Source organism: Scomber scombrus, chromosome 23, assembly GCF_963691925.1.
Source record: "Scomber scombrus chromosome 23, fScoSco1.1, whole genome shotgun sequence".
NCBI lineage: Eukaryota > Metazoa > Chordata > Actinopteri > Scombriformes > Scombridae > Scomber > Scomber scombrus.
In genome coordinates, this window is record NC_084992.1 from 2,393,694 (window position 1) to 2,406,731 (window position 13,038).

The 13,038-nt window shown below is 35.0% G+C and overlaps 1 protein-coding gene across 1 annotated transcript in view; it reads left to right on the forward strand.

The window, feature by feature from the left end:
* LOC134006302 (butyrophilin-like protein 2) overlaps positions 1-13,038 on the forward strand; it is a 40,738-nt gene that overhangs the window by 1,846 nt on the left and 25,854 nt on the right. The window contains exons 2-4 of the mRNA XM_062445387.1: positions 985-1,057; positions 1,385-1,475; positions 1,902-2,243. Coding sequence (XP_062301371.1) covers positions 985-1,057; positions 1,385-1,475; positions 1,902-2,243 — 506 coding nt within the window. The remainder of the gene's footprint in view (positions 1-984; positions 1,058-1,384; positions 1,476-1,901; positions 2,244-13,038) is intronic.

Below are 13,038 nucleotides of genomic sequence, written 5' to 3' on the forward strand. Positions count from 1 at the left end.
TAGGAAGTGTATTAGTTTTGCCATCATATTGGCGGATCATGAAAAGTTTTATCATATTTATGAACAATATTAAAGATATTGGACTTTGTAGAGAGGACTCTAGTGAAGGGTAAAAGATAAAAGAAGTCCAGCAATGTTAAAATATTTCAAAATTCAATAAGAAACAATCTTAAACATGCTGGTAACAAAAGTGAAAGTATAACTTTTTGATTGCACAATACATAGATACGATTACATATGCTTGGGCGGCTACAGAACTCTCTATAGGTCAATTTGCGCTGACAGAAGTTACATTTTAACCTCAGTAACGCACTCAAATTCAATTATGGATGAATGAGAAGAGTATGGTAAATGGACTGTACTTATAGAAATGTTCTAGTCCTTTAACTTCTCAAAGACATTTTACACTACATGTCACATTCAACCTTTCATAAAAACATTCATACACTGCTCATCATGGAGGAAACTAACATTGTTGACACATTTTTGATGCAGACATAGGGAGCAATTTGGGGTCAAGTAGCTTGCCCAAGGATACATTGACATGTGGATTGGACGTGCTGCCCCGCTATCAGAATATATATCAGTCCATCAGAGGCTTACCCTGAGAATATTATAGGCATCTTAAATTGCATTTTCAATCCGCTCCGACTTAAGGTATTGTCCACAAAATATTCTTTGCTTATCTAAAGCTGAGAGCAATTTGCCCCTTGTTCTGCGTCTTGCTTGCATTTATAAGTGGAGCACATCTTCAATTTGCAGAGATGCACACACACACAGCTATCCACAACCACAAACCCACTTTCATATATTTTGATTATTTTACTATAATGCAAAAATGTCAAAATACAGATATTAATGTGACTCATGCAGGTTGGAAATGTGTCGGTTTAATGCCTAAATCTTACAATAATTTTGTTGTTATTGGATGTATTAAGGATTACACAGAAACATCAGTACTAATGTTCTGTTTGTTGCCCACAGCTCACTGTGTGCCAAAGTGCGTCTCCAAACTGAGAAAGAGGCTGTGCGCATTTACACAAGCGGTATAGCAGTGGTTACTTGATTAACACCGGATTGATCAGGATCTGACAGTAATTCATGTCTTCTGCTGCACATCTAAACAGGTCAGTAAAGCTGATTAATTAATCCTGAGGACTTTCAATTTTTGCCCATGCCTGCAATTTTACAGTAAAAAACACATACAACTCTGCAAATTACTTTACAATTTTGAGAGAACCTGCTGTAAAATCGACCATTTTTGATTGCAATCATGATCAATCACGACGGTTTCTAAACTTACTCAGTAATGGCTTTATTTTTGACTGGACTTGTCACTTGAACTAAACACTAATTTTAAAGCATGTCTCTTTCCATATTTCAGAACTGCATAATGCTTCACCAGACAAACAGACCATCCCTTCAATCTCCACTTGTTTTGGTTCTCCATCTTCTCCTAACACACTCTTGTAGAGGTAACTTAAACACAAATTTCATGGCAATCCATCCAACTGTGGTTGAGACATTTCACTCAAAACTATACATGTGGACCTCATGGTTGTGTTAGAAATAAGCTCAGGGAGTCAGCAAACTCAGCAAACTTTAAGGGTCATCCATCCAGTCAGTGGTAAGTGGATGGATTGCCTGTCTGACCGACATTACCCTTTCTTGAGCCAAGTCTATAATGTGACTATCAAATAAAATCTGTACATAAATATAGATGAACAATATGAAAACTTTTGATACATGAATGTTATGATATGTGTCAGCAAACCACTGTCCTTCAGTTGTGTCAGACACTACACTTCTAATGAATTTTAAATGAAAATAGCCTTAAAGGGATGAACAGATTTATTTGTCTCATGCTTACTGCAGGAATTAACATTTGTGTTTCTTTCCAGGTCAGTCCCAGTCGATTGGCCCGTCTCAGCCAATAGTAGCAACAGTTGGCCATGATGTCATTTTGCCATGTCAACTGCAACCTGCAGAGGATGTTTCCGCACTGACAGTGGAGTGGACGAGATCTGACTTAGACTCCATATATGTCCATGTGTGCCGTGCTGGTCAGGAACTCATGAATACTATACATCCATCTTATAGGGGGAGAACATCACTGTTCATCGATGAGCTGAAGCAGGGAAACATTTCACTGAAACTCTCTAAAGTGAAACTATCTGATGGGGGAAAATACAGATGCTTAATTCCAAAACTCAATAAAGAATCCTTTGTTGAGCTTGTTGTTGGTAAGTGGACACTTTTGTACACATTTATAGTGCAGATTGGTGTAGTCTATGCAAAGTATAAATAATGTGGGAAGGATCAACACAGCTTTCAGCCATTTTTGTTCAGAGATGAAGAATAAAACCACAGTTCTTAAGTCCTTATTCCTTAGCCATGCCACACTGAAGTCAGCATTAGGGTAGACAAATAAACAGTTTATTCCATACCTTATAATTGTGTTCCTCCTTGTGATTTTGGTTTTGGAAAGACTTCACCTTCCAAACTCTTGAGAAAATGAGAATCCCTCTTATGTTCATGCACACCTTGATGGTTTACAGGGAAATACAAGCCCAGTTACAGTTGGTGAGCTAAGATTGAACCATAGGCCTTTTTCACAGCAGACATTTTGACCTTTCAAAGCAGTAAAAGCACAGGTGGAAATGATAGCGTCAATGATATGGAGTTTATTCCCTATCTTAATTCAAGAGCATATTAAATGGATTTGAGAGCAGTATTTATTGATTTCATGCTCAGATTTTGTGATATTTACTCTCAAAACTCTGCTCTCGCGCTCAAATTTGCTGTGCGCATGCTCGCACTGTGTCCTCGCACTCGGTTACAACGCTGCTCGCGCAGATTTCCTGCGCTCACACTCGGGTTCTTCCTCTCGCGCTCAGGGAGTTTGTGCTTGCGGATCTCTGCCCATACGGGCGGGAACTCTTTCAACCGGGTTTATCCACTCCTGACCTCCGGTGCTGTAATAGATGTGGTTTCTTTCATTTTTTTGACCACTGTTGGAATAAAATATCATTTAATAAATATTATTATTATAATACAATATATCTATTTTAATGAACATCACGGACGCTTGTGTATTTATTAAATTATATTTTATTCCAACAGTGGTCAAAAAATAATATTATTAATAATACTATTATTAATGATAATATTAAAAAAATGATCAGAGAGACATACATTATTGTTCCAGGTAAAAGAGGCCGTTGTCTCAAATGTTGGGTTTACTTTTAATATTGTATAAATTAAAAATAGATAAATAATTTACATTATTCTGTGTGTTGTATCTTTTACAGATGATTTCCTTAAAGTCCAATCCAGTTCCTCTCCTGCCACAATCGGTTTGGCTGTTGGTTTGGTTCTTTGCGTCGTGTTGATTGTTGCAGTTTCAGTCTTTTTTGTGAGGAAATGGAGAGAAGACATGACCAGTAAGTCACAAATGAACTGCAGTGACTCTCACAGTGTTTAAGGGAAATTTTTATATGAAATACATACATTTTTTTTCTGCTGTTTTTTATCTTAAATATTTTGGTTATGTAGTTCTTGCAAGATGTCAAATTGCTTGACATTTTGTATCTCATGTTATACTGACAAAAAAAAGAAGAAAAAAACAAACACATGAGTTAAAACACAACAGAGGCCTTTACAGTGTAGGAAAGGGAAAAAAAGCCACTTAAATATTTTCATAAAGAAACAATACTTGTTTTTAGTTTGAGTTTATTTTTTAGTTCCTGTTCATATTTCCGTCTGCAAATGTTAATGTGAGAAATTACTGATCATTAATCTGTGTATCTGTTCTTGAAATGAATTTTAATTCTAATTTAGTGATACAGAACTTGGACTGAAAGGATAGAATTGATGAAGTGATAAACACATTTTAAACTTACACTGACCAATCACTGCGAGAAGTGCGTGTGAAAATTGATGTAAAATTTCTGTTTTTGGGTTTTTTTTATCCCCTTATTTCTCTCCTTAATCTCAGGTGGAAAGAAATCTAACTGCTCTAGTCCAGAAATTAAATGACTCAGCAGAACTCAACAACACAAACTTTTATAATCATTTAACATTTATAATCATGACAGTGTTTGATTCTCTCTCATGAAGGGACTGAAAATATTTCTATTACAGGAAAACTTTCTCAACAGGATTGAAATAAAAAATCCACAAAAATCTGAGCATGAGATATGTTTCATACTTATGTTGTAATCTGTTCAGTGACATGGTAAGGTGTCTTATTTAGTATCCAGATTTGTCTCCTCTCACTTTCTCTTATTGGCAGCGGCAGTTCATTACCAAGCAGACGCTTCAGACCCTGAAGGAGGAGCTAGTGGAGAAGAAACAGGAGGTTCATATTTGTTTTTTTTCTAGCCGCCCTCTTGCCTACTTGTAATTCCTTAATGTGATCATAATGAAGTGTCTGAATGAAGATGGCTGACATTAATGAATAACAGATATTAGTGATACACACACATAAGCAGTCACAGTGTGTCAGTGTGATACATGATGGTAGTTTAATTTATCACTGCTGTGATGTTGATTCTGTCCACCTGAATGACAAACTGCTGAGTCAGCAGAAACCAGAGTTTGATATGTGAGTGCTGCAGCTTCCTCTGCTTAATATGTGTTGAAATACAAACAATGAAACAACCAGCAACATTATGTATTTATAACCAGAGTATGAAGAAGGCTCTGATTGGCTGACAAGTTTACATGGAAACACAGTTCTCAGTTCAAGTAATTAGCCAACACTCCCTGCAAGTGTGTGTGCACAGCCTAGGAAATCAATGTTCCAATTGCCAGACGTTTCGTATCTAATGTTAGACTAAAATCAAACTTCCTGAAATGAAAGTAAAAGTCTTTTTTATGATTTAATGTCACTGCTATTTTTTTTACACAGAGACCAAGAAAAGCATAGATGAAATGCAGCCTCTCAATGCAGCAAAAACAGATATTCCGCCAGAAACTCCAGCAGTGTCAGAACAGAACAAGGGAAAACAAGAAAAGAAGAACAAACATGTGAGTTAAAACACAACTGATCCATTTGCAGCGGAGGAAAAAGAAACCAAGAGCCACTTAAATATTTTCATGAAGAAACAATACTTGAGGTCTGTTTTGTGTTTTGAGTTCCTGTTTTATCTTCGTCTGCAAATGACAGCAGGCTGCAACAGTCAATTTATTCATAGTATAACTTCATATTATGTTAATATGAGAGATTACTGATCATTAATCTGTGTATCGTGGCCTAACCCTAACCCTATACAATTTATCTTTCAAAAGTAGCGTTTCATGTTTTGTTCTTGAGATGCATTTTAATTCTAATTTAGTGATACAGAACTGAGACTAAAGAGATTGAATTAATGAAGCGATAAACACATTTTAAACAAACTACTATAACCCTGACCAATCACTGCAAGAAGTGGGTGTGAAAACTGATGTGAAATTTCTGTTTGATTTTTTTATTTATTTCTGTATTTATCTCCTTAGTCTCAGTTGACAGAGATCAAACTGCTCCAGTCCAGAAATTAAATGACTCAGCAGAACTCAACAACACAAACCTACAGAGACGGAACTGTGCAGCACTTTGTCTCAATGCGTCATTTATAATCATGGCAGTGTTTCATTCTCTCACTCATGAAGGGACTGAAAATTTTTCTACTACAGAAAAACTTTCTCTATTGTATTAAAATCCACAGAAATCTCAATATAAGATTATGTTTTATATTCATATTGTTATTTGTTCAATCACGTCCTAACAATAAACAGGTCTCTAAACTTGTGTCTCCTCTCTCTTCCTCATAATGGCAGCTAGAGTGGCAGTTCATCGACAAGCAGACGCTTCAGGACCTGAAGAAGGAGCTAGTGAAGAAGAAACAGGAGGTTCATATTTATTTTTTATCTAGCCGCCCTCTTGCTTGTTTGCAATTCCTTGTTAAATGTTTCCTTTAAATACTTTATATTTTTCAAACTAAAAACATTACTATTCATTTTCAATCAGGTGTTTTTTATATGCATTAAAGGGTAATTTCACTTGCATTAGATTTTTAGTCTGTCACTGCTGTCATGTTGTAATTTCCTCAAATATCAAAGATGTTTCTTAACTCAGCTCCAGGATGAAAAGCAGAGCAGAGAAAAGGGAGGGCAGAATAAACAAAACAAAAAAAAGTTTCAGATCATGATCAGCTATGTTAATTGCTTTAATCATTATTAATGTATTAAGCTGCCATTTATACTTTTTATATCTTTGCAGTAACATATTGATTTGTTCAGCTTTGTTTAGCTGTATTATTCATTTGTTTTTAATTCCTCCAAATGTTAAATAACTACAAAAAAACTAACACTAGATGTCTTCTGTGTTCTCACACATATAGAACATATGTTTATATTCTCTGTGTGGTCCAGATTATACTTAGTGGAGTCCAAGTCAAGACTGAGACCAAAACCCAAACATGTACTTGTACTTCAATTCAAATGCTGAATGAATCAGACCTTTAAGTAGCCTTGAGTTTCTATCTTAGCTGTGATTGTGTTGTATAATTAAACCATGTCTTAAAAAACAGCATGTCTCTCATCTAGTCTTTCTCCATGTCTCTCTTCATTCACAGTGGGAGAGAAAACAAGCTGATACTGACAGAAAGCTGCAGGAGAAACAAGAAGAGGTGAATGTGATCATAATGAAGTGTCTGAATGAAGATGGCTGACGTTAATGAATTACAGATATTAGTGATACACACACATAACCAGTCTCAGTGTGTCAGTGTGATACATGATGGTAGTTTAATTGATCACTGCTGTGATGTTGATTGTGTTCACCTGAATGACAAACTGCTGAGTCAGCAGAAACCAGAGTTTGATATGTGAGTGCTGCAGCTTCCTCTGCTTAATATGTGTTGAAATACAAACAATGAAACAACCAGCAACATTATGTATTTATAACCAGAGTATGAACTAATCAACCAATCAGAAATAATAACATATCAACATTTCAGCAACACTAGTATTTATAACAAGAAAGTGAAAATGATCTGATTGGCTGACAAGTATCCATGGAAACAATTTAACATCAGTTCTCAGTTCAGGTAATCAGCCGACACTGATCCTTTAATAATCCTGCTATAAGTCTAATAATGTAGTCTGAGGTGTTCTGATATAGAAAATAACAGATCCACAAAGTGAGTCTGTTATTTCATATATCAGAATAGTTCATTGTGTTTTAACACTTACAGAAACACTCCAGCTAGTTTAATGTGAATGAGGACAAATACTGAGACAGACAGACTCTCTGCTCTCTTCTGTTTTCACTCTGTATACAGAGAGAAACATGACTTTACTCCAACTAAAGGTTAAGGTTCATGACATTATAAAACATTGTTTTGTCAGTAACACTTTATTTTACAGGTCACAATTTACCAGGATGTTAATTTAGAACATTTCACAGAAGAAATCTAAACTCTTAACAATTCTTTAGCTCCCAGTAAATAATGTGTAGCATGTTAGATTCTCTTAGACTCTATAATACTTATAGTGGCTTTTATATGAATACCTGACCTGTTTAAATGTAAATGCAGCATGATTCAGACTTTTTGTGTCATATGTTGATGTTTCAATCACATGTTTTAATATGAGAACTTGTCTCTTCATAGCTCTCCTCTCAGATAGAAGAAAAACAAGCTGCAGTCCAGAAGCTCGAGGGTGAAAAGACGACGCTTCAGACGATGTTTGACACCAAGAAAAATGAGGTTCATCCAGTTAATGTTGATTTTGTTTTCCACCTCTTACTTTTTTATCTTTAGTTTTAAATCTATCTCCAAAGTGCACTGTTTCACTCACATCCACCTAGAGCCCAGTTCAGATTGAAGTTTCTTCCTGTTAAAGGGAAGTTTTTCCTTCCTGCTGCCGCCAAGTGCTGCTCATGGGGGAATGTTGTGTCTCTTTAAGTTAAATTAATTAAAGACACTTAATGACTTAAAGTAGCTATTAGAGTAAATCTGAGACAGTTGCTCATATTGTCTCATGAGAGAAAATGATAGAAAGGTTAGATATTGTGGATGTGTGTTTTATACTTATGTGTTTAGTTTAGTTCAGAGGACATTTTTCCTATTTGATTGTTGAATTCACAACAAAACTAACAGCACAATTTATAGAAGATATTAAAGATAAACTTCCATCACAGTTAAGGTAAAAGATAAAATCTTCCCTCATTATGATTCTCTCACATCTCTAAATGTTCTTTCAGTCACTAGTTTAATAAAACATTAGTTGAGTGTTGCTGCTGTCTGTGTTTGTGAAACAATACAGGCGAGCCAAGCTTTGACATTTAATATAAAATGTCACTTACAAATGCATCTCTAATATATAATGTCATTAAAAATAAATAGTACACACAGGTTGCATAAAGAGGATTTTAATCAAACCCTCCAATCAATCAGAAGCAGGAATTGATCCAGTCCATGATGCCTCAGTGTTTATGTATTTACTGAAATAAAATGTCTCTCTTCATCTCTGCTGTCTGTCAGTTGGAGGAGAAACTCAGGAAAGAGGAGAAGAGGAGGACTGAAGCTGAGGAAGCAAAGAAAGAGCTGGAGAAGAAGAACAAGGAGGTACATCTTTCAACCTCAATCAAAAAACTGCATTCATCTCTCTTTTTTTAACTTCTGCTTACGTCACTGATTAATTACTGAGAACAAAACTAAAACATGACTGACCATGAGAGGAAATCTGACACATTCAGCCTGGATTCAAGTGCTGTTGATTCATCTTACATGATTACATTTGTGTGTGTGTGTGTGTGTGTGTGTGTGTGTGTGTGTGTGTGTGTGTGTGTGTGTGTGTGTGTGTGTGTGTGTGTGTGTGTGTGTGTGTGTGTGTGTGTGTGTGTGTGTGTGTGTGGCCAGAATGAACTCAAACACAGAGAAGGAAGCAATATCAGTGTTATAAGAAATTAATGATTTACCCTTAATAAGGGAGACTGGATTCAAAATATAAAATTTGAATTTGAATTTATTTAGCTTGTACAAGCGGAGCTTTCACCAATGCAACAGACAGAGTTACAATAGAAAAGGCTCCTCGTCTTGTGTTGTCAGAGAGGTTTTATGCTGTTCTCTACCTGGGCTGCCTCAGTCGCCTCCCATAACTGACAGATATTTTCATAGACAGCATCACAACGGTCTTTCAACAGTTGGCATACATATTCCCTTAATCAGTAGACAAACAGAAGCTCAAAAGTGACTCCCCCATCTCACATAGAGTTGAACTCTCTTTCTGCCAGTCTCAGCAAACCGTTGAGACAGAAAGTATTAAAACAGTTATGTAAAACAGGAACACACACACACACATTGTATGAATTAAAACATCTGAAGTACAGTATAATCCTAATTTTTAGTTCCAGTCAGATAATATTGTTGAAAAATACTCAGCCATGTTCTTTCAGCTAATGTTAGTTTACATGTGAGGTAACATGTCAATTTGTTTCCAGCTATGTAAGTTTGTTATTCCCCGAAAGTAAATATATATTTAAAAAAACCACAATAACAACAAAACAAAAAAACCTTTAAACACATCTTCCATCCATCAGTAGATGTCTTCTGTGTTCTCACACATATAGAACATATGTTTATGTTCTCTGTGTGGTTCAGATTATACTTAGTGGAGTCCAAGTCAAGACTGAGACCAAAACCCAAACATGTACTTGTACTTCAATTCAAATGCTGAATGAATCAGACCTTTAAGTAGCCTTGAGTTTCTATCTTAGCTGTGATTGTGTTGTATAATTAAACCATGTCTTAAAAAACAGCAGCATGTCTCTCATCTAGTCTTTCTCCATGTCTCTCTTCATTCACAGTTGGAGAAAACACAAGCTGAGCTCCTGAAGGAGAAACAGAACAGAGAGGAAGAAGTGAAGGAGCTGAAGGATCAACTGGACTTAAAGGTAAAACAGGTGAATGTGATCATAATGAAGTGTCTGAATGAAGATGGCTGACGTTAATGAATTACAGATATTAGTGATACACACACATAACCAGTCACATTGTGTCAGTGAAAAATAACAGATCCACAAAGTGAGTCTGTTATTTTCATATATCAGAATAGTTCATTGTGTTTTAACACTAACAGAAACACTCCAGCTAGTTTAATGTGAATGAAGACAAATACTGAGACAGACAGACTCTCTGCTCTCTTCTATTTTCACTCTCTATACAGAGAAACATGACTTTACTCCAACTAAAGTTTAAGGTTCATGACATTATAAAACATTGTTTTGTCAGTAACACTTTATTTTACAGGTCACAATTTACCAGGATGTTAATTTAGAACATTTCACAGAAGAAATCTAAACTCTTAACAATTCTTTAGCTCCCAGTAAATAATGTGTAGCATGTTAGATTCTCTTAAACTCTATAATACTTATAGTGACTTTTACATGAATACCTGACCTGTTTAAATGTAAATGCAGCATGATTCAGACTTTTTGTGTCATATGTTAATGTTTCAATCACAATGTTTTAATATGAGAACTTGTCTCTTCATAGATCACCACTCAGATAGAAGAAAAACAAGCTGCAGTCAAGATGCTCCAGGATGAAAAGACGACGCTTGACACCAAGATAAATGAGGTTCATCCAGTTAATATTGATTTTGATAATAATAGTAATATTGAATTACTTTTTTGTCTTTAATTTTAAATCTATCTCCAAGGTGCACTGTTTTTCACATCCACCTAGAGCCCAGTTCAGATTGAGGTTTCTTCCTGTTAGAGGGAAGTTTTTCCTTCCTGCTGCCGCCAAGTGCTGCTCATGGGGGAATGTTGTGTCTCTTTAAGTTAAATTAATTTAAAGACACTTGTGATTTTACACTATATAAACAAAATTGAATTGAACAGATTTGTTGCTGATATGAAGATGACTTAAAGTAGCTATTAGAGCAAATCTGACACAATGGTTAGATGTGTGTTTTATACTTATGTGTTCAGTTTAGTTCAGACGACATTTTTCCTATTTGATTGTTGAATTCACAACAAAACTAACAGCACAATTTATAGAAGATATTAAAGATAAACTTCCATCACAGTTGTAGTAAAAGATAAAATCTTCCCTCATTATGATTCTCTCACATCTCTAAATGATTTTTCAGTCACTAGTTTAATTAAAACATTAATTGAGTGTTGCTGCTGTCTGTCAGCTGAAAAGTTTCTACAGATCACATTTCTGTCTGTAAATGTGTTCCTCCCCAAAAGTGTTTTCTCATGTTTAGCTGTTTGTTAAATTATTTTTAAATGCATCAGATTATTAAATATATAAAATGTTTTTACAATAACAACAGAAAAAAAAACATTACAACAAACTAACCTTTAAACTCATCTTCCATCCAACAGTAGATGTCTTCTGTGTTCTCACACATATAGAACGTTTATGTTCTCTGTGTGGTCCAGATTATACTTAGTGGAGTCCAAGTCAAGACTGAGACCAAAACCCAAACATGTACTTGTACTTCAATTCAAATGCTGAATGAATCAGACCTTTAAGTAGCCTTGAGTTTCTATCTTAGCTGTGATTGTGTTGTATAATTAAACCATGTCTTAAAAAACAGCATGTCTCTCATCTAGTCTTTCTCCATGTCTCTCTTCATTCACAGTTAGAGGGAACCAAAACTGCTTTGAACAATCAGCTGCAGGCGGAAAAACAGAAAAGACAGAAAGCTGAGAAGGACCTGAAGGAGACACTGACCTCAAAGCAGAAACAGGTGAATATGATCATAATGAAGTGTCTGAATGAAGATGGCTGACGTTAATGAATTACAGATATTAGTGATACACACACATAACCAGTCACATTGTGTCAGTGTGATACATGATGGTAGATTAATTGATCACTGCTGTGATGTTGATTGTGTTCACCTGAATGACAAACTGCTGAGTCAGCAGAAACCAGAGTTTGATATGTGAGTGCTGCAGCTTCCTCTGCTTAATATGTGTTGAAATACAAACAATGAAACAACCAGCAACATTATGTATTTATAACCAGAGTATGAAGAAGACTCTGATTGGCTGACAAGTGTACGTGGAAATTATAAAACATTGTTTAAGACTTTATTTAAAAAGAAACTGAACTTTATTTAAATTCAAATGTTGCATAAATCACTTTTTTGTGTCATATGTTTCTGTTTAACTCATAAATGTTAATATGAGATTGTGTCTCTCCTCTCAGATTGATGCAAAACAAGCTGAAATCCAGAAGCTCCAGAGAGACCTAACCACCAAGACAAGAGAGGTTCATACAGTTAATACTGACTTTATTTTGCACAAACTTAAATGTCTCTAATGTTTTCTCACGTTTTTATCATTTTCTCTTCATCTCACAAAGAACAAGTGACAGCTGAACACATTTATCACACAGAGTACAACTCAAAACAAAGTCATGTTCTCTCAGCATCTAATGTTGGTTTTCCTCTTTGTTGGTCTCTACATCTTCAGATTCAGATTCTCACAGGCAGTAATGAGAGAAATCTGACTCATCTGGAAGCTCAGCATCAGAAGGAGGTCAGTGTCTGTCTATATTTTCTTTTTTCTCGTATAGCTATTAGAATGGATGCTCCGTGCATACAAGTCACCATACAAGAATGATTTCTGTCATTATTATTATTATAATAATAATTATCATTCTTATTATTTTTTGTATTATTATTATTATTATTATTATTATTATTATTATTATTATTACTATGTCACACAGGAAAAAACACTTGACCTGCAAAGCTTATTATTGACATCTGAATGAATTTGAAGTATCAAACTAAAATGAATCTTTTTACTTAAAAGTTTGACTATATTTTTGTTCTTTTTAATTTGTTTTGTGTTGTTTTTTGTACAAATCTTCATATCAAACAATTCCTCCTTTATTTCTGTCACAGATCAGACTTTTACTGCTGTTACAGTTTAAATCCATTCAGAGTAAACTATGTTGCACTAACAGCATTTAAACACACTCACAACATTTAAATATTAAATATTAAACATTATCATTTATAACC